The following is a 26,398-nucleotide window of genomic DNA, read 5'->3' on the forward strand; positions in this document are numbered from 1 at the left end:
GGAGGCTTAATTCCTGCTGCGGCATGTGCACACCTTTGGCTGCTGCCTCAGCAGCTAAAAAGGGGTAGGGGAATGAAACCATGACTCAACCGCAAAGTTTTACCACACCCAACTTTACTCGTCAATGAGCCCTAAGGGGGCCGATGTCAAATGCAACTAAAGGCTTAACTAAAGCAGCAGGCACTGCTGCTCTTCTGAAAAGCGATCTGAGTGTATTTGACAAGTGGTGAAGAGGCGATATGTTGCCTCCTTACCACCTATTTAAACCCATGATTGCCGTGCAATTAGGGGTTTAAAATCAGGTGTGAGGAGGCGACACTGTGCCTGGTGATCTTGGACTTCTCCCATGTTGTTCAGGTAGATGTCCACCTCCTTAGGTTGCGTACACCTGCATTAGATGGACAACTCCACCAAGAAATACAGTAGAAATCTAACCTCAACCTAACTAGTTAAAAAAAAAAAAAAAAAAACCCACACACTAAAAAAGCTCCCTCCCCCCTCCAAACACCTATGCTTATCATCCGCCCACCCCCCCAGCCAGCTGGTTGCCTGACCTCCACTTGCTAGCCCTAGCTTGCTTCCTCCATCGGCCCCTCTGATGTCCCGGGGGGGGGATCCAGTGTCATCCTGGCCCCCCACTGTGTCCCCTGTCTCCAGCCCGATATGCCGCTTTCATCCCTGTGGTCCAGTGGCCAAAAAGGAGAAGGTGGCAAGGTTCACACCTCCCCACGGGGAGGTGCAAACCTCCCCGCAGAGATGTTCCGGGCTACGGCGTCTCGCTGACGCCACTTTAGCCCTGTCATCCACAGCGCGGGCACGGGAAGTTCCCGCGCTTGCGGATGTCCCTGGACAAAGGCCGTGCTCACTAGAGGCACGGCACCTGTCCAGCTCCGCCCCGGTTGCCTAGGCGACCAGGGAGCGTCCGACATCAGCTTAAGAAGCAGATGCCAGGCGCTCCCGGGGTATTCACTTCTGTGCAGCCACTGAAGGAGCCCCAGCTGCGGCAGGACCTTCGTGGTTGTACTCTGCAGAGACCCAAGCCTGCCTAAGACCCTCCAGAACAGGGGAAGACTGCGTGATAGCTGCCAGGGATCCAGAGACCCCCCAGCCTAGGGGAGAGGTTGCAGGACTGCCTGCTAGCTGCCAGGGATCCAGAGACCCCCCAGCCTAGAGGCGAGATTGCGAGTTTGCCTGCCAGAGCTCCAGAGACCCCCAGTGGGAGACCAAGCACCCTGTCAGATCCGTGAGTACATGCACTCTCCCGGTTTTACTTGAACTGTTCCTGTGCTGACCCCCCACCCCCCTGTTGGATTACAATTGCTACAGAGACTCACCACCCCCGTTGGATTACAATTGCTACAGAGACTCTTCCAGAGACTGTCCTTTATTGGCGTATTCACCCTCCCTGCGAATTCCCCTATTAAGTGACTTGTCATCTGTTTGTCTCAATAAAGCTTTGTGCGTTTGCCATCTACTCGGTGTTCTGTGCTGCCTACCCTCCGTCACATATATACTTTCCTATTTTCAGCCAGCTCTGGTCCAGTTGGGCAATCCCATATGTCAGCCAGCGGCAGCTACAAGGGAGAGGGCTGAACAATGGCTGGGAATGCCCGGGAGTAGCGAGTGGTGATATCACCCTTAGGCCCCCGTATTCCAGCTGTTGTCGACACCCCCCCCCCTCCCCTGCAGCTGCCACTGGCTGACATTAGTGGTCCCCGGTCTCACGCTTTACTTTCACCTTTAAAGAGATCCAATCACCAGACCTCACTAAGTTTTAAACTCCTGCAACAGTAGAGGAAAATAACTGCCTATATTTTCCCCAAGTGTGCAGTGACATCCGAACAAGCAATATCCATACTGGAGAGGATCCTGTACAACTGTGCAAGACTGAAGGGAAGGCTGGACTTCATTTTTAAATTGATGGGACCCAGTTAAAATCTGCTCTCTCACTAAAATTTTATTGTGACCCGATACCCTTCTTTATTTCTCTTCCTGAAAAGCAAATACTTCTTTAAAGCCACAAAGCCGTTTGCCTACCTCTACTTCTAATAGTTTTAAAAAAATGTTGTAAATCGTGGCCCATGTATGCATAAAAAGCACACAAAGCATCTGCTCCATGAACTAAAACCCTGTAACCATCGCTAGGTTCACCCCCCCCTAGCACAAGGGTGACAGGAGCTCCCTATCCCCTATAAGGTGGCTTACCTTCGGAGGTGGAGGAATGCTGTGTAACATTGCTTGCGGAAGGCTTGGTACTGCTCGCTCTGTGTGCCTCCCATTCCTTCCACCATCTCTTTGTTCAGCTTCATGGGTGGCGGCAGAGGCTTGGGGTCTCTTCCCAGGATATACCCAAAATCAATGTGGAACAGTTTTCCTGGAAAAACAATGAGGCTGTGAGAATAGCAATACTTGCAGGGCCAGTCATAATAAAAACAAACCCACAACACCCCATGGGGGTCACACTTTCGGGAAACGGAGATCCAGATCTGCTACTGCAACCCCTCCCGTAACCCCCAACCACTCCAGCACTGCCAGAAAAGATGCTACATAAACAACATTTCTGCAGAAAGCAAGGTACAAAGTGAGCACTACATTGTACAATGACCCTATTTCTAAAAGTTCACATAATTGAGGGGACAACCCTAGAGGTAAACAGGTGCTTTTTAGATCTTATATATCTTAGTGGACATCCTAAAGCATAACTAACCTCCCTGGCGGTCTAACTAATCAATATTTTTGAATGTCAAAGCGGTACATTGTTTTGCATGGAAATTTGTTGTTTTATATTGTAGGCCTGTAATTCTTAGGAATAACTTACTGAAATCTGTCCAAACAAGAGTCTAGTAAACATCCCGGGTATGATAAACACAAAAAAAAATCATAAAATATAAATGATTATAAAAAAATAATAAATTTAATTCAATAATGTCAGTGTCTGATGAGGAATTTCCCCCACGAATCATTATCACTCAATTCTGCAAGTGGTTCTGATTTACTATCGCTGTTCTCTAGCCGGTCTAAAACCGCTTTTGACCTAAAGGGACGCTTTTTGGACGCCATGGACATTTCTCAAGTTTCCAGGCAGAAAGAACGGTAAAAGTGCAGGCAGGGCGCCGGACAAAATTTAGGTGAAATGCTGGTTCCGCCCCCATACGTACCGACGCTCGCAGGGAACGGAACCCCGAAGACGGATGCCGGCATCGGCTGGAGGACATTGCGGGATCGCAGGACAAGAAGCAAGAGAAGCAATATGGAGTAATCCCGAGTGTGGCTCGGGGTTACCGCTTTTGGTACTGAAAATTAACCCCGAGCCACACTTGGGATTACCAATAGGAAGGTTAAAAGGCAAAACTTGTTCTCATTTTGGATGTAATAACTCCTATGAATTTTTTTTTTTGCCATCTGTGTCCCATTGGGGAGATTGCCCTTCATTTCCTGTCCCATAGCCAAAAACAAGGAGAGGAAATTCCTTCAAAATGAGCAAATACTGGTGTGCCACCAGAACTAGGATCCCCATTGGAAGATTTCCAATCTATTACCATTCTGGGGTCAACCCCAAATTTTTAATTTTCTTTCACTTTCACACGCGCATCTCATTGGTGAAGTCCACTCTAAGCTCATCCCTACAAGCCATCACCACACTGGTGAAGTCCATGTGTCCAACACAAGGCCCGCTGCCAAATTCAGCCCACCAGGCCTCTCCGTGTGACGCACTTCTGTAGATGCGGAAACCCCCCGTTGACCCCACCTTTTCTCAGCAGTGAGTACAGAACCCCTACTGCCAGATCCTGCGCTTATTTCTGCAGCTGAGGAGATGCTCGTCTCTGCTCCCCCTCACCCCCATCTTAGCAGTCAGAAGAAGAGAGTTGGGCAGAACAATTCCTACAGATTCTGCACTTCTCTGTGCAGCCACAGCACCCGTTCATCTCTGGCCCCCCTGGTTTCAGCATTCAGAAGACTCTGGCAGCTGACTCCAGTCCTCCTATGGTCCTCCTCCAAATCCTGCCTCCCAGATCCACCCCCAGCTTCTTCCTAGCAGCAGCACAAGGTAAGGGGAGTGCACTAATTTAAGGGAAGGTGGTGTGCGCTGGAATCCTAGTCTTACAGACACCTTTGAGGGCAACCATACTATTAATGCGACCCGCAATGACTGACATCCCTGCCCTATACCTTTTGAAATGTCACCTACATTACCCCCCCTCCTGCTCAGCTTACACAAGCCTCCTTCCCACTGCAAGTCTGATTTTAGTCTTCAGCTGGTGTGTTACAACTTACAATAAAAGTAGAATTTAAACTATTGTTCTAGCAAAATGGAAAAAAAAAAATGTTTTATGACTTCTAAAGAATATACAGTTAAACTAAAAGGTGTTTTAGATGTGACTGGCTTTCTTTAAACATGGCCCTTCAGCAGCAGGAGCTCTCACTCATCACAGCAATCTGTAACAATGAATCCCGGGGTTTTCATTCCAGAATAGATGCACAAAAGAATATTTGTGCAGGCAGGAGAGCTCAACTCCACAGGCTCCCTTCATTTCCTGCAGTTCCGGCAGACATGCAAGTAAAAAACCACTATGGACTGAGCATTCGTAATAAAACAAATTATACAAAAACGTAAAAGTATACAAGACCACCATAGGGTATGTTTGGGGGGATAAAGAGTGAAAAAACCCCAATTTAACATTTTAGCATTGGGGTTGGAGGGGTTAAAGACCAACTTCAGTGTCTATATTTTGCTCCATTGTTTATTCTACATATTGTACTGCAATTGCAACTCTCAATACACAACTTACCCTCCCCGCTGTGCGGCACGAAGAACCTCCGTGACCACTTCTTTGCTCAAGATGCCATGGTCCTACCTGGTTTAGTCAATACTTGACTGCAGAAGGTGCCATGAAACCACCATTCATAGTGGGCAGTTCTGACATTTGGTCTCCTGGCACTAGATTCTCGAATAGCATTTATTTTCAATGGATTTTCATTTGTAAACCGAAAATTACATTAACCACTTCTCTACCGGGCACTTATACCCCCTTATTTACCAGGCCAATTTTCAGCTTTCAGCGCTGTTGCACTTTGACAATTGCGCGGTCATGCGAGATTGTACCCATATGAAATTATCATTTTTTTCCTCACAAATAGAGCTTTCTTTTGGTGGTATTTAATCACTGCTGGGCACTTTACTTTTTGTGCTATAAGCAAAAAAATTTGAAAAAAAAAAAAGTCTTTGTTTCTATTATAAAATTTTTCAAACAGGTAATTTTTCTCCTTCACTGATGTGCGTTGATGAGGCAGCACTGAAGGGCACTGATAGGTGGCACTGACTGACATCACTGCTGGGCACTGACTGGCGGCACTGCTGGGCACTGACTGGCACAACCACTGGGCACTGCCTGGCAGCACTGCTGGGCTGCACTGATGGGCACAGGTGGGTGGCACATGTGCTCGCACTGCTGGGTGGCACAGGTGGGCGGAACTTGTGTGTGGCACTGCTGGGCACCGATCATCAGGGCACCGATGATCAGTGACCCTGATGATCGGTGCCGATCCCCACTCTGACAACTGCCGGTTTTCGGCAGTACTTTTCTCAAGATCTGACAGCGTGAGGAAAGTGCAGCCGAGAACCGGCACTTGCATTTCCCTCTGATCAGCGTGTCATTAGACACGGCTGATCACGTGGTAAAAGGCCGCTGTGATTCACCTTTTACCACATCACGTGATCAGCTGTGTCCGTAGGACACAGCGATCACGGAGATCGCTGGGTGTGCGCCCCCAGAGCGCGTTCTGGGTGGACGTCATATGACGTCCACCCAGAACTGGCCGGCCGCAGTGCAGCCGTCATTCGGCTATCTGCGGTCGGCAAGTAGTGAACAAGGGCGTTCGTAAACCGAGGTACACCTGTATAAATCATTTTTATCAAGGGTTCCCAAAAACCTGGACATTTTTTTTTAGGGTTCCTTGAAGGTAAAAAAGGTAGAGAAAACTGCAAAAAAAATGTCACTTGAGCGACAGCTCTGAGCCTGCTGGAACTGCAGGCATTCCATCCAAGATGGTGGCGCTCACCAGCAGTCTCGGGTTTTTAGATATCTACACAAGGGAGATTTTTACAGGTAAATAACATGGACATATAATCCTAAAGGGAGGTTTTTGCTGAAGTGATTAGTCTTGCAACAGGCTCTTAACCACTTCCCAACGGCCGGACGGTGGCAGTGCAGGGTCAGGTGGCAGTTTATAAACTGCCTCCCCACCCCCTGCTTGTGCATGCTCCCTGGGAGCGCGCAGCACCACGATCTGGTGCCCGCTGTGTCCTCCGGACACAGTGGAACACCAATCGTACAGGACCTCTGTGCGAGGTCCCGATCATGTGATCACTGATTGGCCAATCAGTGATCACATGCAGAGTAGTAAGCAAGATGTCACTTCTGACATCATTGCTTACTACGTGTGCAATCTGTGAATGATCACAGAGATCACATGGTACAGGGCTATTCACAACTGACTTGTACCATGTGACAAGCTGTGACCAATGTTCTCAATGGCTCAATGGCTGCAAGAATGCAGCTAGAGAAGGAGAAATGATTGCTTTTACAGCCTTTATGGCTGTAAAAGCAATCAGTGTAAAAAAAAAAAAATCTTCATCACCCCCCTCAAGTAGTACAGTGTCACGATGGTGACACTGTACTGCTACGGTGACAGTATGTAAAAAAAATAAAAAAAAATAAAATAAAAATGTAAAAAAAAAAAAAAAAAAAAAAGTTTAAAAATTATAATTTTTGGTTATAAACTAATTTGGGTTTTTTCTTTTTTTTTTACTAAAAAAATAACGGAATAAATTTTGGCCAAGATTTATGATGAAATATTTGCAAAATGTTATAAGAAAAAAACACTTTTCAAAATTTTTGGACTTTCATTTACATAGCAAAAAAAAATAAAAATCCCAGTGGTGAATAAATACCACCAAAATAAAGCTTCATCTGTCTCAAAAAAAAAAAAAAAAAAAAACTCAAAAATGAATATGGGTACAGTGTTGCATGACCGTGCAATTGTCATTCAAAGTGTGATAGCGCTGAAAGCTGAAAATTGGCCTGGACAGGAAGGGGGTAAAAGTGTCCGGACTGGAAGTGGTTAAAGTAAACTTGTGCTTTGTCCATGCAAAGCAACAGGTTAGTTTTAATCCCCCCCCCCCCCCTCCCCAGCAGTAATTATACTTTCCTTTCTCTCCGTCGCTACTTTGCTGAATGCCAAGAGCATAATGAAATACCCAGTACATCCCTTCTAGAAATTAAGAAAAATGTGACTCCCTCCATAGGACAGCAGTATGGCAATCAGATTGTCAGAGATTGTCAGAGGACATAATCTTGTGTGAACTACTTCTGGGACATGTAGATTACACAGGGCTCACCCCTGGCAGCTAAACAGGGTGGCTTTTGCTTTGAGATCTTTAGTCAAACAGATGCAATTTAAATATACCATCAAGTCGATAAGTATTGAAACTAATGCCATCATTTGTGGTTCAATTTAAAGGATAAATTCACCTTTCATAACCAGCTCCATCCATATTCAGGGTATAACATGTAACATGTTACGAACAGACCGGCCCCCGCTCGCCATTGTGACAGCTAATGGGGGGGGGGGGAATCTGCTCCTCTCCGCTAGATGTCACGATTTTAAAAAAGCGGCAGTGTGGGGCTCCGCCTGCGTCATCTATTCATGGTGTTCTGTGAATTAATGAACGAACAAACTACAAGTCTTGACAGCCTTAGTGGCTATCGGCTTGTAGTTCTCAACGAACTACCACAGCACAGTGGAGCTCCACTGTAGTTCATTGAATCTTCCTGTCAGTATAACTGCTTGCCTGTACATCCCGTACGGGCAAGCGGATATACTGACAGGTCTGCAGAAGACCTGCATGGCACCAGTGATCTACTGATCACTGGTGCAATGCTTTAGAGGCCCTAGAAACAAAAAATTAATAAAAATGCACATTTTTTTTACCTGCAAAAATATATATATATAGTGCATTTATTACTTTTTGTAAAAAGGTGAACTTTACATGATTTCTTTTTATATGTTAAAAGGATAAGTTCACCTTTTTACAAAAAACAATAAATGCACTTTTTGCAGGTAAAGAAAAATGTTCATTTATCATTTTTTGTAAAAAGGTGAACTTATACTTTAACATTAAGAAGAAATCATGTCAAGTTCACCGTTTTACAAAACGTAATAAAATGCACATTTTTTTATTTATTTTTTTTGCAGGTAAAAAAAAAAAGTGTATTTTATTACGTTTTGTAAAACTGTGAACTTGACATGATTTCTTCTTAATGTTAAAGTATAAGTTCACATTTTTACAAAAAATGATAAATGAACATTTTTGTTTACCTGCAAAAAGTGCATTTATTATTTTTTGTAAAAAGGTGAACTTATCCTTTTAACATTTAAAAAGAAATCATGTAAAGTTCACCTTTTTACAAAAAGTAATAAATGCACTATATATATATATATATATATATATATATATATATATATATATATATAAATAAATAAAAATATTATTTTATTATTTTTTTTTGCAGGTAAAAAAAAAAAAAGTGTATTATTTTTTGTAAAAAAAAGGTAAATTTATCCTGTAATATTACGAAGAAACCATGTCAAGTTCACCTTTTTACAAAAAATAATAAATGTACATTTTTTTGCAGGTAATTTATTATTTTTTGTAAAAAGGTGAACTTATCCTTTAATATTTAGAAGAAATCTTGTCAACTCCTGAAGACTGCATGGGTGGTGTTTTTCCAGAACGGTCCTCTGTTTGGGTCTTAACAGCATGTTCAGAATTCCTGTAACTGTTTTCATCCAACAATTGCTGACCATCGTCTTTCTCATTTCCCCTTCAACAGTGAGTTGGTTCTTCTCAAAATATATCCAAAGTAAGACGGCTTTCACATTGTTATCTGGGCTTCTAATGAAAGGTTGGGCTTGATTTGTTGAAGGATCCATTCGTTCGTTTTCCTTGCTGTCCACAGTAGTCTCAGAATTCCTCAAACATTGAAGTTCAAAGGCATCAATACTTTTCCCCATCTTGCTTCTTCAATGTCTAGCTCGAACACCCATAGATATTAGTAGAAAACACACCATTATTTCTGGAGATGTTTTCTAGGTCTTTCATTCTTCATTTTGAAAAGCCAGTCTGCATCATATTTCTTGACTGCTGGATCCTTTTTAGTAATAGTTGATCCAAGGAGGCAGAGGAGGTCTACTATTTTTAGGTCTCCATCATCAACTTTGAAGTGAGCCGACTTACCTGTTGTCATAACCTTGGTTTTCCTCATTTACCTGAAGTCCCATCTTCAGTCCTCATTTCTCAGTTTCCACATACGTCATTAAACTCTCTATGGGGCTCTTCAGATCCTCTTCAGCTATGAGCATATTGTCATCAGTATATCAGAGATTGTTGAAGTCTCTTCCACCAATCTTGACATCTCCATTATTTTTCTCTATTTTTCTCCAATTTTACTTTTCATATGTTCAGCACAGTTGGACAAGGCTGTATACTTTAAGCGTGCTTTGGTCAAAATCCTTGGCCAATCCTGAACAAATTAGCATTCATTAACTTGATCTAATTTTAATATCTTAAAAAGTGTTACTGAACCCACAACAGTAAAATCAGTCTGTATACGCAATAAAGCATGCTTGTTATACTCACTGTGGAGCCTAAGGGGTTAATCTTTTGCATTGTGTAAAAAGGACGTTTGATCCTTTCTTCTCTGCCCCTCCATTTGTTCACATGTCCACGCTGATAAGACAGACTGAACCTGTAGCCCTTCTGCACATGCTCAGTTTAGTGTGTATTGCTATAGAGGGTTTTTTTTTTTTTTCTTGGGAGTGCGCAGGTTATCAGCACAGGGCCAATCAGCACTGTCCAGACAAAGGTCAGGGGTTTTGCATCCTTCTAGAGCAGAAAAAACTCTGACAAGCTTTAAACAGTGCTCAGCTGAAGTCACAAAACTGCTCTAACTGCTGATGAGAAAATGTATTTAGCAGTTTATAGTTACTAAAATAATTGCACTTCCAAGTTTTGTGTACTGTGGGAGACCAGATATAGTGAATGCAGAGTCCTGGGTTTAGTAACACTTTAATGTAAGCTCTTTTTTTGGGGGAAAATTGGCTGTTCTGGGTTTCCTTCAAAGGTCAGGGGTTTTGCATCCTAGAGCAGAAAAAACTGACAAGCTTTAACCAGTGCTCAGCTGAAGTCACAAAACTGCTCTAACTGCTGATGAGAAAATGTATTTAGCAGTTTATCGTTACTAAAATAATTGCACTTCCATGTTCTGTGTACTGTGGGAGACCAGATATAGTGAATGCGGGGTCCGGGAAGAGAGCGGATATAGTGGATGCGGGGTCCGGGAAGAGAGCGGATATAGTGGATGCGGGGTCCGGGAAGAGAGCGGATATAGTGGATGCGGGGTCCGGGAAGAGAGCGGATATAGTGGATGCGGGGTCCGGGAAGAGAGCGGATATAGTGGATGCGGGGTCCGGGAAGAGAGCGGATATAGTGGATGCGGGGTCCGGGAAGAGAGCGGATATAGTGGATGCGGGGTCCGGGAAGAGAGCGGATATAGTGGATGCGGGGTCCGGGAAGAGAGCGGATATAGTGGATGCGGGGTCCGGGAAGAGAGCGGATATAGTGGATGCGGGGTCCGGGAAGAGAGCGGATATAGTGGATGCGGGGTCCGGGAAGAGAGCGGATATAGTGGATGCGGGGTCCGGGAAGAGAGCGGATATAGTGGATGCGGGGTCCGGGAAGAGAGCGGATATAGTGGATGCGGGGTCCGGGAAGAGAGCGGATATAGTGGATGCGGGGTCCGGGAAGAGAGCGGATATAGTGGATGCGGGGTCCGGGAAGAGAGCGGATATAGTGGATGCGGGGTCCGGGAAGAGAGCGGATATAGTGGATGCGGGGTCCGGGAAGAGAGCGGATATAGTGGATGCGGGGTCCGGGAAGAGAGCGGATATAGTGGATGCGGGGTCCGGGAGGAGAGCGGATATAGTGGATGCGGGGTCCGGGGAGAGCGGATATAGTGGATGCGGGGTCCGGGGAGAGCGGATATAGTGGATGCGGGGTCCGGGGAGAGCTGATATAGTGGATGCGGGGTCCGGGGAGAGCAGATATAGTGGATGCGGGGTCCGGGGAGAGCAGATATAGTGGATGCGGGGTCCGGGGAGAGCAGATATAGTGGATGCGGGGTCCGGGGAGAGCAGATATAGTGGATGCGGGGTCCGGGGAGAGCAGATATAGTGGATGCGGGGTCCGGGGAGAGCAGATATAGTGGATGCGGGGTCCGGGGAGAGCAGATATAGTGGATGCGGGGTCCGGGGAGAGCCGATATAGTGGATGCGGGGTCCGGGGAGAGCAGATATAGTGGATGCGGGGTCCGGGGAGAGCCGATATAGTGGATGTGACAAGTTTGGTGTTGCCTTCACAGAGCTCAAATACATTGGGATCAACTGGAACTCCGATTGAAAGCCAGGTTTTCTGCTCAAACATCAGTACCCCATCTCACAAATGCTCTTTTGGCTGAATGGACACACATTTCCGAGAGCACACTCCAAAATCTGGTGGGAAGCCTTGTGAGCCCTTAAACTATACTTTATGTATCCATTCCAAAAAGTTGTAACCAGAATATGTGCACATTTAGAGTGGGGGGGGGGGGGGGGGGGAAGGAAAAAACCACCCGTGACACATATTTGAGAGGTACACGCTTTGCAAAATGGCCCTTAAAATTTACAATAGGCTCCTTTTGAAAATCCCCACAGAGTTATAATAAGAGTAAAATGCAGATACAGCAGCAAAAAACCAACATCTGCCTCTGAGCCGTTCCCTTGCACCGAAGGTAATTCAGACAGGAACAGGCTGCTTCTATAGCCACCCCCACCGCGCTCATGTTTGGCATACAGAATGGCGAGCTGAGACAATATATACATTACGTCTCCCAAAGTTGCCCTGGAGTCAGTGACAAAGTTACAGCTCTGTGTGTCAGCACTTTCAAATGCCAGTCGTCAGATGGAAATTGACAGGACTTCCGAGGCTTCGTGTCAGCGTCAGTCTTTTTTTTTTTTTTTTTATACGCGAGTGCGCTCCAAAATACGCTCATCTGACAGGACATCTCTTTTTATAATTCATCGCATGCTCTCCCTGGAAACACAAAGAGCCTCTTAAATGTCTGGAAGGGAGTCTATTGCTTTTTTGTGTTTAGATAAAACTGGGGAAGCGATTTGGTTAAAGTGGGCCTAAACTCAAAAAATGAACATCTGCTATATTATAGAAAACATCTAGAAAGGTCGATTGTGCCCAAACATTACCCTGAAAATAGGACTTTTTGTTCCAACTTCTGAAAAATATCAGTACACTTCCTGTACCTAGGTACTCCTGTTATGTAGCCTCATAACTGTATATCCTGCTGAATATATTATTATTATGTTTATTATAATATTAATATAACTGATGGGGGGCACAGTCTCTGATGGGGGTGCTGCTTCGGATTGAGTGCTGCTTTGAAAGAGTGCGATGCAGTTAAACACAGCAGTCTAATTATGCCTTCTCTACTTTCACAGGTAAATGCATCTTTCTCCTACCTCCGCTCTTCACTAGAAAAACACATTGACTCCTGCTGCTTTCTCTGGGTAAATGCATCTTTCTCCTACCTCCACTCTTAACTAGAAAAACACATTGACTCCTGTTAAATTCAGAACAAATGGTGTATTTATATTTGTGGATATGTTGACCAGTCCTCACCTCAAGCTGCACCCGGTTTATGACTCTAGCCTTTTCCCTGTGAAACATCCCCCACTATTCATGTGATCTTTATCAGCTTCTAATTGGGGTGGAGCTGAATGCTCATTTGAGCATCTCCCTATAAATTTAGATCAGCTCATGGGGGGAGATCACTGATGGGGGGCACAGTCTCTGATGGGGGTGCTGCTTCTGATTGAGTGCTGCTTTGAAGGAGTGCGATGCAGTTTAACTGCATCGCACTCCTTCAAAGCAGTGTTAAACACAGCAGTTTTGAAGGAGTGCGATGCAGTTAAACACAGCAGTTGAACTAAAGCAGGAGAACTTAAGCAGCAGGAAGACACAACAGCAAGAAACTCTACTGCACGCTGGACAGACTGCAAGCAATCACCCCGGGAAACATCTCTTACATGCCTGAGTCCCACTCCGTGTACCTTTATATAATACACCCCCTCTTCTCCTTATCATATTACTATCCTCTGTTCCCAAATCTCATTTCCTTACCCCTCTGCTCCACCCCACAACCTGTACATCTCCCCCTCATTGCGATCATCTCCCTACTACTGCTCTCATCATATCCCCAAAATGCCTCTTCCACTCATTTTCCTCTCCTCCGTTCCCAAAATATATAAGAGATTACTGAAACTGACTGCTAGGCATGAGATTTGATGATGTGACTTCAGCATGGTTTTCCTTGCAGGAGAGATAGCTGTACCTGAGGACCCACAGTGCAAAAATCTCCCTCCTTCATTCATTCTGTGGATCCTCCACCTTTCCTGCTTGTTCTTTAAAGTATAAGGTAAGCTTTAGTAAAATGTTACATCCATATTGAGGGTTGCCAAACTAGCAACCCCCACACATACAAAACATTGACGAAGGTTCTAACACCTCACAACTCTATGCAAAAATCAAACAATCCATGTGATCGTAAAGATTTTAAAAACTTTAAAAAAAAATTTTTTTTCTTCCCATGCAGTGGGGCTGGGCCTGCACATTGGTTAATTGCTTTCTGTCTAGGTGTGAGTAAAGTGGAGCTATGCTCACCTCATCCGCCAATCCTTCGAGAGCAAGACCAGTCCCTACCATTCTGCCCCCCACACTATAGCGGTCTTGTGCATGGACTGTTCCTTACATCCTCATGCCTATAGATCAGGGGTGGGCAAACTTTTTGACTTGAGGGCCGCAATGGGTTCATATATTGGACCCGGGGGCCAGACCAAGAGTAGATGAATGATGTGTATGTGTCATTCATAGTAAGTATAGTAATATTCCCCCATAGTAAGCATAGTAATTCATCCCCCCTATAGTAATTCATCCCCCCTATAGTAATTCATCCCCCCTATAGTAATTCATCCCCCCTATAGTAATTCATCCCCCATTTATTCATTCATCCCCCATTTATTCATTCATCCCCCATTTATTCATTCATCCCCCATTTATTAATTCATCCCCCATAGTACTATTCCCCCCCAAGTAGTAAGCAAAGTCCCCCCTGTGTCAATTCACTTATCTTTGCTCCGCGCGTTCCTCTCGCCGTGTTCCCGCGCCGTTCCGGTCTCCAGGGCGGACTGTGAGAGGAGCCTAGCTCCCCTCACGTTAGTCACGCTGCCCCACCTACACACATCCTGAGCCATCCTGACAGTATCACGCTCCACGGGCCGGATTAAAAGGTCCGCCGGGCCGTAGTTTGCCCATTGCTGCTATAGACCCGCTCTGCACATGAAGACGGCAGGAACAGTCTACCACTGGATATGGGTGAGCGCTTCCAGAGATTCGACAGATGGGGTAAGTATAGCCATTCTGTGAGCCCATGGACAAAATGAACAGTTAACCCATGCAGTAGGAGCACAGCCCCACTGTGCGGGGGAAAAAAAATCATGGGGTTCTACTTTAAATAAAGCCGTATCTATAAAAGATAACTAAAGTAAAAAGACTACACTACAGCAGACACCATAGGGCAGTGATGGCGAACCTATGGCACGCAGAGCCATCTCAGTGGGCACGCCAGGAAGAAGAGGAAGATGAGCGCACACGGACCATGCACACTGACCGGCCATCCAGATCTCGTCCACACTGGACCCCCATCAAACTACATCTCCCACGTCTCTGGGGCCAGGGTGGGTGTGGACGAGAGGAAACAGCTCCTATGTGGATCAGGCACCAGGGGTGATGTAGCCGGGGATGGGCGTGGAAGAGAGGAAGAGGCTCCCACACTGCTCCGGGGCCAGGGGCAACGTGTTCAGCGTGGATGGGAATGAGCTGCTCGGTTGGAAGCCACACCGACACTGCCAGAGGTGAGATTAACTGCTTGCCAACCATGCTATAGCCAAAAGATGGCTACAGCGTGGTTGTCTAGTTCTGGGAGGGCGTCCCAGAATGCGAACCCAGTGGCACACACCCTGCGCTGCCGGTGATCGCTGTGTCCTACGGATACAGTTGATCACGTGATAAGGTAAAAGGCCAATTACAGTGTTGGCACTTTGAAATAAAAAAGTTGGTTTTGTGTTGCAGCTTTGGGCACTCGGGCTCAAAAAGGTTCGCCATCACTGCCATAGGGTGTAGGCTCCTGCATTTCAAGGGGTAACTATTGCTCTGATTTACAGCAGCAGCTCCTGAAACATCCAGCGCCAATATCAACTTTGGGAAATTTGAAATAGTAGCCTGCACAGCCTTTCAAACCTGCCTGCCACATCCAAATCTCTTCCTAACACTGCTGAAGCTTACACACCCCTTTCTACCTCTTTCACATTACCATTGGCTATTGAGGCTGCCAACGATAGCAACAGGAATTGGGGGGGTGGCAGGCTTCGTGGTAAGTTTTGACATGACCCACAATAGGCAGAACTTTGCCTTTCAGAACAGCCCATGATTTGGTCATGACGGCAAGGTTTTGGTGACTGCTGCAGGTATGTGTGCCTTCACCTCTCTCTCCACTGACACAGCCTCTTTAATATAGTCTTTTCTTCATTCTTGACCTTTGAAGCTCCTGTACAGCACTGTCCATGGTAAATCAATAATGTACAGTATAAAACCAGCCAATGGATTTAGCAAGGAGTACAGAGGCCATCATAGATCATGTAAATTGAGGCAGAAGCCATTACCGTTATCTCACACCGACACCTTGGGGTTGATTTACTAAACCTAGAGAGTAGCTTTGCATAGAAACCAACCTTAACTGAACAAGCTGAGGTTAGAAGTGGACTGGCCACCAGGCTACCATGTACAGCTGCACCAGATTGAGTGCTCCAGTTTTAGTCAATCAACCCCCTTGTACCAGCTTACCAAGTACAGTCAACACAATGTGGCCGCCATTTGACTTCCATCCAATAGATCTTTGGGTATATGGGCTTGTGTTGGCATAAGAACCAAGAGATTTTGAAACAAACAGGATGTTTTATCTGTCTACTGGACTAGTAAAAAGAAAAAAAACAGACAGGAGGAGAAATACGAAGAAATTGCCTCCTGAGAAACATTTTAGACCATCTCAGGTTCTTCAACCAGTACACTAAAGGACTTTGTGGTGTTTGAGAATAACTGTTCGTTCTCAAATCAGTCCCTGCATTGCTGTGCTTCATCCATGGAAGCTATGCCCAGCCTATAGATGGGGTCTGCAACTACCTGTGTTGTCATTTAAATGGAATCCTACGCCACTGTAGTGTCCTCTTGAATCCTAGGCTGCATAAGGGGCATTGTTTTCCCTTTAAGTAGAGAAGAAGCCTTGAGCCTTGGTTCACACTGATGCAGTGAGGCACATTGCAGGCGATTCGCACAGGAACTGCACCGCATTTCTGTGCAAATCACATGCGATTTCTGTGCAATTTGAGCCATACATTTTGTATGGCTGAAATCGCACCGCATCAAAATAGTGCAGGACCATTTTCTTTTTGTCTGCACCAGAAATCGGATTGCATGGGTGTTCACACAGAGTTATGCAAACCATTTTTGGGGCGGTAACTTAAAATACACACCTGCAGCGGTTCGCATGAAAGGGGTGCGATTATGATGCAGTGTGGAAATTAAACAGAAACCGGTGTGAATTCCACACCCCGTGTGAATCAGGGCTAAAACTAGCATTCACCTCTGAAATGACAAAGCCTTTAAAGCTCATTAACCACTTCAATACTGAGCACTTATACCCCTTCCTGCCCAGGCCAATTTTCAGCTTGCAGCGCTGTCACACTTTGAATGACAATTGCGCGGTCATGCAACACTGTACCCATATGACATTTTTTTTTTTTTTTTCACACACATACAGCTTTCTTTTGGTAGGATTTAATCACCACTGGGCGCTTTATTTTTTTGCAAAAAAAAAAAAAAAAAAAAAAGCACTTTGTTTCTGTTATAACATTTAGCAAATACATAAAATTTCTTCATAAATTTAGGTCAAAAATGTATTCTGCTACATTTCTTTGGTGAAAATAATAATTGAATATTTTTTTTTTTCAAATGTTTCTATTTTTTTTTATTAAATTTTTTCTTTTTTTTTTTACCATTTTATTTTTCAGCACACTGTGAGCAAAGCAATACAATGTTACCACAGTAACACTGAACTACTCTGGGCAAGTGATCAGGATTTTTTTTTTTCACATTACGATTGCAAATATCAATGAAATACATTGGTATTAGCAATCATTGTTACTGAATGAAACTAATTCAGTCTTTTGATGTGATTAGCTGTGATTGGGCAAAGCTGATCACATGATACAGATGGGCTGTGATTGGCCCTTTATGTACCATGTGACTGTTCTGACCAATCACAGCTAGCAATTGTTTTACAATGAATGGCATGACAGGAAGTCATCCATTGTACACAATCCACATGTGATCTGCTGTGATTGGCAACAGTGGTCACATGACACTGGCAACGGGCCAGTGTAGTGATATGTCATCGGCTGTGTCCTGTGGACCCAGCCGGTGACAGAACGCGGCGCTGCGCGGCCGTGTGAGCGGCTCGTTTTGACAGGACGTCATAGGACGCCAGTCACAATGGCGAGTGTCCCGCCCAGCCTATAGCAGATTGAGTGTTATGGCTCTGGCTACAGTGGAATGCCAGATGTGGGGCTTTAAGCAGGAACTACAGATAGTTACTAGCAAAATGGACTTCATTGTCTTTTGATTTCCCTGGTCCCTGCTCACCCACACACTCCATCCCTGGTCCCTGCTCACCCACACACACTCCATCACTATGCCAAGTACATTTGTAAATATTATTATACAGTATTTATAAAGCGCCAATAGTTCGCTCAGCGCTGTACATTACAAAGGGGGACAGAACATGTGACAGAACAATAACAATACAATGCAAAACATGAGGGGATTGAGGGCCCTGCTCCTTGGAGCTTACAATCTAGGAGGGAGGGGATGGTGCACAGGAGGAGATAGCTGTGGGGGATGGAGTGGTAGGAAGAGTGGAGGAGGTTGGCAGGTTAGCAGGGGGTGGGGTAGGCTTCCCTGAAGAGATGGGTTTTCAGGGTGCGCCTAAAGGAGAGGAGAGTAGATAATAATCTGATGGGTTGGGGCAGGGAGTTCCAGAGGATGGGTGACACCCTGGAGAAGTCCTGGAGGCGGGCATGGGAGGAGGAGACCAGGGAACTAGAGAGAAGGAGGTCTTGTGAGGAGCGGAGTGTGCGTGTTGGGCGGTACTTGGATATGAGGTCAGCGATGTAGTTCGGGGCAGTATGGTGGGCGGCTTTGTACATCAGCGTTAGGATTTTGAATTTGATCCGTTGTGCAATCGGAAGCCAGTGGAGGGATTGGCAGAGGGGGGTGGCGGAGATGGAGCGGTTGGAAAGGTGAATGAGTCTGGCTGCCGTATTCAGGATCGACTGAAGCGGGGATAGCCAGCGGCGAGGCAGGCCAGGAAGAATAATCCATTTTCATTAAACACCTCCTTTTAGTTCCAGTGATTATATCACCGAGTCTCTCTGTTTCTATATGCACTGCAAACAGTCCGTGGGTGGCAAGGTGTTGAAAGCATATAGGTTAGTGAAAACATCACAGTACCGTACTCCAGTGCACTCCCATGTGATCCTGAGGCTCCATGACCAAAAGAACGAATGAAAAGGGCCACCAGGAACCATTCGGTTGGAAAGGAAAAAATTATGCTGGACATCCAGCAGAAATTGGCTCTGACTCCAATTCACATTGTGAGATGTGACAGAGCAAACAATTTCAATACAGGAGAGGATCCTGTACAGGACTGAATGTAGGGCTGGAATTCAGCTTCAAGTTAAAAGTAAGAAAATTACATTCTAACCCTAACAATTTTAAGGAGTTACAGAAACTGGTTCGCTTTTCCTTTCCAAAAAGTAGTTTAAAACCATGAACTATGAATACAAGAGGATGCTTTAGCCATCACCGCTAGTGGTATCGTCTGAATTTCACCGTGCGTAAGGCAAAACACATTTACTGGCCTCTCTCTCGGTATGCAGAATACCCTTAACAACACGTTGAACCCTGAAGCAGATGGGCTACAGTAGCAGAAGACCACACCGGGTGCCACTGCTGTCAGCTAAGAACAGGAAACTGAGGCTACAATTCGCACAGGCTCACCAAATCTGGACAATAGGAGATTGGAAAAACGTTGCCTGGTCTGGTGAATCTCGTATTTCAGCTGCGACATTCAGCTAGTAGGTTCAGAATGTGGCGTAAACAAAATGAAAGCATGGACCCATCCTGCCTCGTATCAATGGTTCAGGCTGGTGGTGGTGTAATGGTGTGGGGGGATATATTTGTGGCACAATTTGGGCCCCTTAATACAAACTGAGCATCGTTCAAACCCCACGTCCTACCCGAGTATTGTTGCTGACCATGTCCATCCCTTTATGACTCCAGTGTCCCCATCTTCTGATGGCTCCTTCCAGCAAGACAATGCACCATCTCACAAATCTTAAATAATCTCAAACTGTTTCTTTAACATGACAATGTACTCCGATGTGCAGCCGACAACACACACTCGGAAAAGTATTCGTTCACTTTTTTTTTTTTTTTCCTTTAAATGTGTAATATTAAATATTTGTATGATGATCTGAATCAAAGATAACCCGAGTAAATACAAAATGCAATTTTTAAAAAAGGATTTCATTAAGGGGGAAAAAAAAAAAAAAAAAAAAAGCTGTCAAACTGTCTAGCCCTATGTGAAAAAGTAATTGTCAGACAGCTTCTTTTTTAGTGATTTAAAAGTGAAGCACACCAAAAGATCTCAAAAAGCAACACATGCCACGATCTAAAGAAATTCAAGAACAGATAAAGTAATTGACTTGTATCAGTCTGGAAATTGTTACAAAGCCATTTCTAAGGCCTTGGGATTCCAGCGAACCATGGTGAGAGCAATTATTCACAGAGAAAACATGGAACAGTGGAGAACCTTCCCAGGTGTGGCGGACTACCAAAATGACTCCAAGAGCACAACAACTACTCATCCAGGAAGTCATGAAAGAACTGCATGCTTCACGTGGCCTTAGTTCCACAATAAGGCCTGGTTCACACTAGTGAGGGCGTGTGGCCTATGTTTGCGTGGGCACGGCAGCCCATTCAACTGCATGGGCTGCTGTGCCCCCATTTTATGCAAGAAAAAGGTGCATGCACCTTTAAAAAAAAAAACAAAACAAAACAAAAAAAAAAAACAAAATATGCATCCAGAGGGAAACCACATGGTCTTTTTGACCATGCGGGTTTCCTGCAGTTCCCGCACCCATGATCACAGTGTGGGCTGAAATAAATGGCAGCCTCACATGTCTCGTAAGAGCAGTGTGATTCGGCTGCAGGTGGATAAACCAATATGATTCTCGCACCCGCAACCAGAACACACAGTGCGGGCTAGTGTGAATCTAGCTTTAGAACGGTACTGGGCAAAAAAATGGCATCCATTGGAGAGTTCCAAGGCAAAAACCACTGTTGACGGAAAAGAACACAAAGGCTCATCTCACATTTACCAAAAAACATCTTGATTATCCCCAAGAATTTTGGGCAAATATTCTGTTGACTGATGAGACAAAAGTTGAAATTTTTGGAAGGTATGTGTCCCATTACATCTGGCATAAAACTAACATGGTATTTCATAAAATAATCATGCCAACAGTCAAACATGGTGGTGGTAGTGTGATGATCTGGGGCTGCTTTGCAGCTTCAGGACCTGGGCATCTTGCCATAATTGATGGATTCATGAATCCTGCGCTCCACCAGAAAATCCTAAAGGAGAATCCGGCCATCAGTTTAAGACCTCAAGATGAAGCGCACATGGGTTATGCAGCAGGACAATGATCTGAAACACAACAGAAAGTCAACTTCTGAATGGCTCAAAAAAAACCCCAAAAAATAAGGTTTTGGAGTGGCCTAATCAAAGTCTGGACTTAAATCTGATTACAATGATCTTAAACAGGCCATTCATGCTTGAAAAACACTCCAATATGGCTTAATTAAAACAATTCTGCAAAGAAGAAAGGCCAAACTTCCTCCACAGTGATGTGGAAGACTCATTGCCAGTTATCACAAATGCTTGATTGCAACTGTTGCTGCCAAGAGTGGCACAACCAGTTATTAACCATTTGACGCCCGGTCAATAGCCGTATGGTGTCCGGAAAAATCAGCTAGCTTTCCGGGAGGCTGCCATTTGGCGTACTTCCGCACATGCGCAGTTCGCGCGCTTGCAGAGCCACGCAGCAGCGTGATCTGTCACCAGCCATGTACCTCGGAGACGGCCGATGACCGATCTGAATATCGGCCCCGTTGCCGGTACCATGTGACATGCTGTGACCAATCACAGCAGGTCACATGACAGTTGTATACAATGGATGGCTTCATTCAAGCCATCCATTGTATACTAGTGTCTAGCTGTGAATGGTCACAGCTAATCACATGCACATGTCATGTGATTAGCTGTGGCCAAATCACAGCTAAGCACAAAAAAAAAAAACAAAAAAAAACCCTGACTGAATCGATGTCATTCAAGTAAATGCTTGCTTATAGCAAAGTAATTCTTTGCTATAAGCAAATTGTGTAAAAAAAAAATAAATAATACTGATTACTTCCCCAAAGTAGTACAATGTTACTATGGTAACATTGTACTACTTTGGACATAGTGAAATAAGAAAAAAAAAAAATCTTTAAAAAAAAAGTAATAAAACATTTAAAATAAAAAAATAAAAAAATTTTTCCCCACACTGTCACCAGTCAGTGTCTCTGATCACCGCCATGCCAGTTATATGATGACGCTGTACTGCACTGGTGACAGTATGTAAAAACAAAAGTGAATTTTTTTTATTTTTTCATTTTCCAAAAAATGACAAAAAAAAATACAACTTCAAAAAACTCACCATGCCTCTTATGAAATACGTCGGACTGTCTACTCTGCAAAAAGGGGTCATTTGGGGGATATCTGTACTGTCCTGACATTTGGGGGATATCTGTACTGTCCTGACATTCTTGGACCTCAAGAAATTAGATTGGCTGTCAGTACTTCAGGATTGATCAATATTCAGCTCTATACCATAGTTTGTGAACTCTATAACTTTCCTACAAACTAAAAAATACATCCTAATTTGGGTTATTTTCAAAGACATGTAGCAGAATACATCTCGGCCTAAATTTATGAAGAACAATTATTAATTTGCAAACTTTTATAACAGAAAAAGAAAAAACGGGTATTTTTTTTCCCCAAAATTTTTGGTCTTTTTTTTGTTAATTTAGTAAAAAATAAAAACCCCAGCAGTGATTAAATACCACCAAAAAAAAGCTCTAGTTGTGTGAAAAAAATTATAAAATTTTAGTTTGGGTACAGTGTTGTATGACTGCGCAATTTTCAAAGTGTGAGCGCTGAAACCTGAAAAATGGCCTGGGCAGGAAGGGGGTAAAATTGCCCGGTATAGAATTGGTTAAGTTCAGGGAGGCAATTACTATTTCACATAGGGCCAGGCAGGTTTGGACAGCTTTTTTCCCTTAATAAATGAAATCATGTAAAAACTTCATTTTTGTATTTACTCAGGTTATCTCTGTATAAAATTAAAATTTGTTTGTTAATCCAAATCATTTACTATTGTGATAAATATGCAAAAAAAAAAAAAAATATCAGGAAGGGGGCAAATAATGGTTTAAAGATTATATATATATATATATATATATATATATATATATATATATATATATATATATATATATATATACACACATACATACACATATATATATACACGTGTATACATATATATATATACACATACATACATACACACAGAGTTAGGTCCATATGTATTTGGACACAAGCACAATTTTAGATTTTTTCATGTATTTACCAAAACATATTCAAGCTGTAGTTATATAATGGATATGGGCTGGAAGTGCACACTCAGGTTTAACTTTAGGGTAGGTACATCCAAATTGGAAGACGAGTTTAGGAATTACAGCTCTTAAGAGTAGCTATCCCCCCTTTTTTCCAAGAACCAAAAGTAATTGGGCAAATGAATATAATCATAAATGTCGATTTGTAATATTTTGTTGAGAATCCTTTACTGGCAATGACTCCAATAGACATTACCAAAGACTGGGTTTCCTCCTTTCTGATGCTTTGCCAGGCTCTAACTGCAGCGGTCTTCAGTTGTTCTTTGTTTGTGGGTCTTAATGCCTTTAGTTTTGCCTTCAGCAAGTGAAATGCATGCTCAATTGGGTTGAGATCAGGTGATTGACTCGGCCATTGCAGAATAGTCCACTTTTCCTTCAAAAGCTCCTGGGTTGCTTTTGCAATGTGTTTTGGATCAATGTCCATCAGTACTGTTAAGCACAGTTCAATCACCTTTGCGGCATTTGCTATATCTCTAAACACTGCAGAATTCATCCGGCTGCTTCTGTCACATCAATAAACACCAATGACCCAGTGCCACTGGAAGCCATGCATGCCTATGCCATCACACTGCCTCCACAAATTTTTACAGATGTGTGCTTTGGATCATGAACTGTTCCAAGCCTTCTCTACATTTTTTTCTTCCCATCATTCTGGTACAGAATAATCTTAGTTTCATCCGTCCAAAGAATGCTTTTCCAGAACTGGTCTGGCTTTTTTTTTTTTTTTCCTTCAGCAAAGTCTAATCTGGCTTTTCTATTCTTTAGACTTATGAATGGTTTGCACCTTGTTGTGAACCCTCTGTATTTGCTCTCGTGAACTCTTCTCTATTATAGACTGACAATGATACGCCCACCTCCTGGAGTGTGTCCTTCACTTTTCTGGATGCTGTGAATGGGTTTTTCTTTACCATAGAGAGGATCCTGCGGTCATCCACCACTGTTGTCTTCTGTGGCCGTCCATGCCTTTTTATGTCTCCGAGCTCACCAGTACGTTCTTCTTTCCTCAGAATGTACCACACTGTTGATTTGGCCACTCCTAATTTTGCTGCTCTCAGATTTGTTTTTGAAGCCTTACAATGGCCTGTTTCACTTGCATGGACAGCTCCTTTGAATGCATGATGTAGGTTCACAGCAATAGATTCCATATGCAAATACCACACTTAGAATCAATTCCAGACCTTTTACCTGCTTAATTGATGAAGAAATAATGGAGTAGCCATTCCACCTGGTCATGAAAAACCTTTTGATTAAAATGTCCAATTACTTTTGGTCCTTTGATGGAAGGGTTTAGGGATTACAGCTCTTAAGAGTAGCCATCCCACCTTTTTGAATTTGGATGTGCATTCCCTCAAATTAAACCTGAGAGTGTGCACTTTCGGCCCATATCCATTATAGAACTATAGCTTGAATATGTTTTGGCAAATACCTGAAAAAAAATAAATAAATAAAATGGATTGTGCCTGTGTCCAAATATATATGGACCCAACTCTGTGTGTATGTGTGTATGTATATATATATATATATATATATATATACACACATACATTATATATATATATATATATATATATATATATATATATATATATATATATATATACACATACATATACATATACACACACACACACACACATATATATATACATACACACATACTTCAATAATTTTTGCAAAATCCAAAGAGATCCATTTGAAAACTAAAAACACAGATACTAACAGATAGCACTTTCCCTGCCACCTGGTCCTAGTGCAATTTTTTACAGTAAAATTGGTCATTAATGTGCCTACACATTCCTCTGGATCTAGTTACCATTTGGAAATGAGATTTTTACTGAAAGTGCCCTCTGAGAAAACGATGAAAAAAAATACATATTCAGTCTTCTCTACATTTGTGACAGATTTACTTTAACCATCCATATAAAACTTGGAGACAATGAAAAATCCATTTATCAGCTGCATTGAAAAGATTTTACAGGGGGCAGTGAGCATCATAAGTGCCTGAAAAGCATTTTTTCCTTTTTTTTTTTTTTAGTCTTTTAAACTGGGACTTCTTTGTAATGTTTTTAGAGTTTAGGATATCCATTTCAAATTAGGCATCAATATAAAAGAACAGTGCTGGATACTGAAATCGCTCAGATAAGTGCTCCTGTCTTAATTGGGAGATTTATACTAATGGCAGGAGCTGGGTTTGGTCCTCTCACCATGCCGGTAACAAAGCTTAATGTACGAGTCTATTAGGGAATAATGTGGATCGGTGGTAAACATGCTGCAGAACTGATTCACACAGACTGGGAAGCCTAAAGTGCTGCATTGTCATTCTGTGAACAACTCGGAGCGCACTAACATGAAGACACACGGCGATCAATAAAGAACATTTTTCTTGGCAGCGTATGGTATGTGTTACAGGAGGGATTGTCCAGAGGTAAAGTCTCAAATACAACCCATGGGATGTCAAGAAAAACAAAGCAGCCAGTGAACTACCTGTGAAAAACACTGGACTCCCATGATCCTTTTCTGTCAGATCAGGTAGCCTGTAGAGTAACTCTTGGCGGGACCCGTGGCCTCTTGCCATTGATAGCCTACTATGCAATATTAGACCCATCAATCTAAAGCTGGCTAAAGATGGACCAAAATTCAGCGGCTTTAGCAGGGACCTGCAGAACTTTGATCCACATGTGGCCGTTCCTGCTCAACAGAAGTTGATTTAACCATCAACTTCTGTTGAATGGCCTTGTTGGAAAACTTTTTCCTAAGTAATGGGCTGCAGTTGCTGATCAGAGTCCCGCCGGGTGTCAGAATAAAATGTCTCAGTGGACAGGAATCCTCCATCCACCTAGATTGTGTGGATGGAGGAATATATCCATTCCTAGATTGTAAGCTCGAAAGAGCAGGGCCCTCAATCCCCTCCCTCCTAGATTGTAAGCTCGAAAGAGCAGGGCCCTCAATCCCCTCCTGTTTTGCATTGTATTGGTATTGTTCTGTCACATGTTCTGTCCCCCTTTGTAATGTACAGCGCTGAGCGAACTATTGGCGCTTTATAAACACTGTATAATAATAATCTTAACCCCTTGACGCCGACGTCACACAAATATGCGGCCTCACAGAACTGGGCTTTTTTCCATGGGGGCCGCTTATTTGAGTACCTGTCTTTGTGCTGGGAGCACGCCGCACTGTGCGCTCCAAGCACAAAGACCGCAGTGTCACTGAGAGCCCCGGATCCCGTTCTAATGATCAGGACCCGGGACTCCCGATTCCAGGTCACAGGATCGCTGC

At 43.7% G+C, this 26,398-nt stretch overlaps 1 protein-coding gene across 1 annotated transcript in view; it reads right to left on the reverse strand.

Moving 5' to 3' along the window:
- Nucleotides 1-26,398, reverse strand: part of LOC149467201 (phosphatidylinositol 3-kinase catalytic subunit type 3-like) — a gene marked incomplete at its 5' end in the record, with an annotated part of 189,300 nt that overhangs the window by 104,064 nt on the left and 58,838 nt on the right. The window contains one exon of the mRNA XM_089672075.1: nucleotides 2,206-2,374. Within this exon, the coding sequence (XP_089528201.1) occupies nucleotides 2,206-2,374 (169 nt within the window). The remainder of the gene's footprint in view (nucleotides 1-2,205; nucleotides 2,375-26,398) is intronic.

The sequence above is a fragment of the Staurois parvus genome, unplaced genomic scaffold (assembly GCF_062004578.1).
Source record: "Staurois parvus isolate SC_StPar_1 unplaced genomic scaffold, SC_StPar_1.0 ptg000119l, whole genome shotgun sequence".
NCBI classification, from domain to species: Eukaryota; Metazoa; Chordata; class Amphibia; order Anura; family Ranidae; genus Staurois; species Staurois parvus.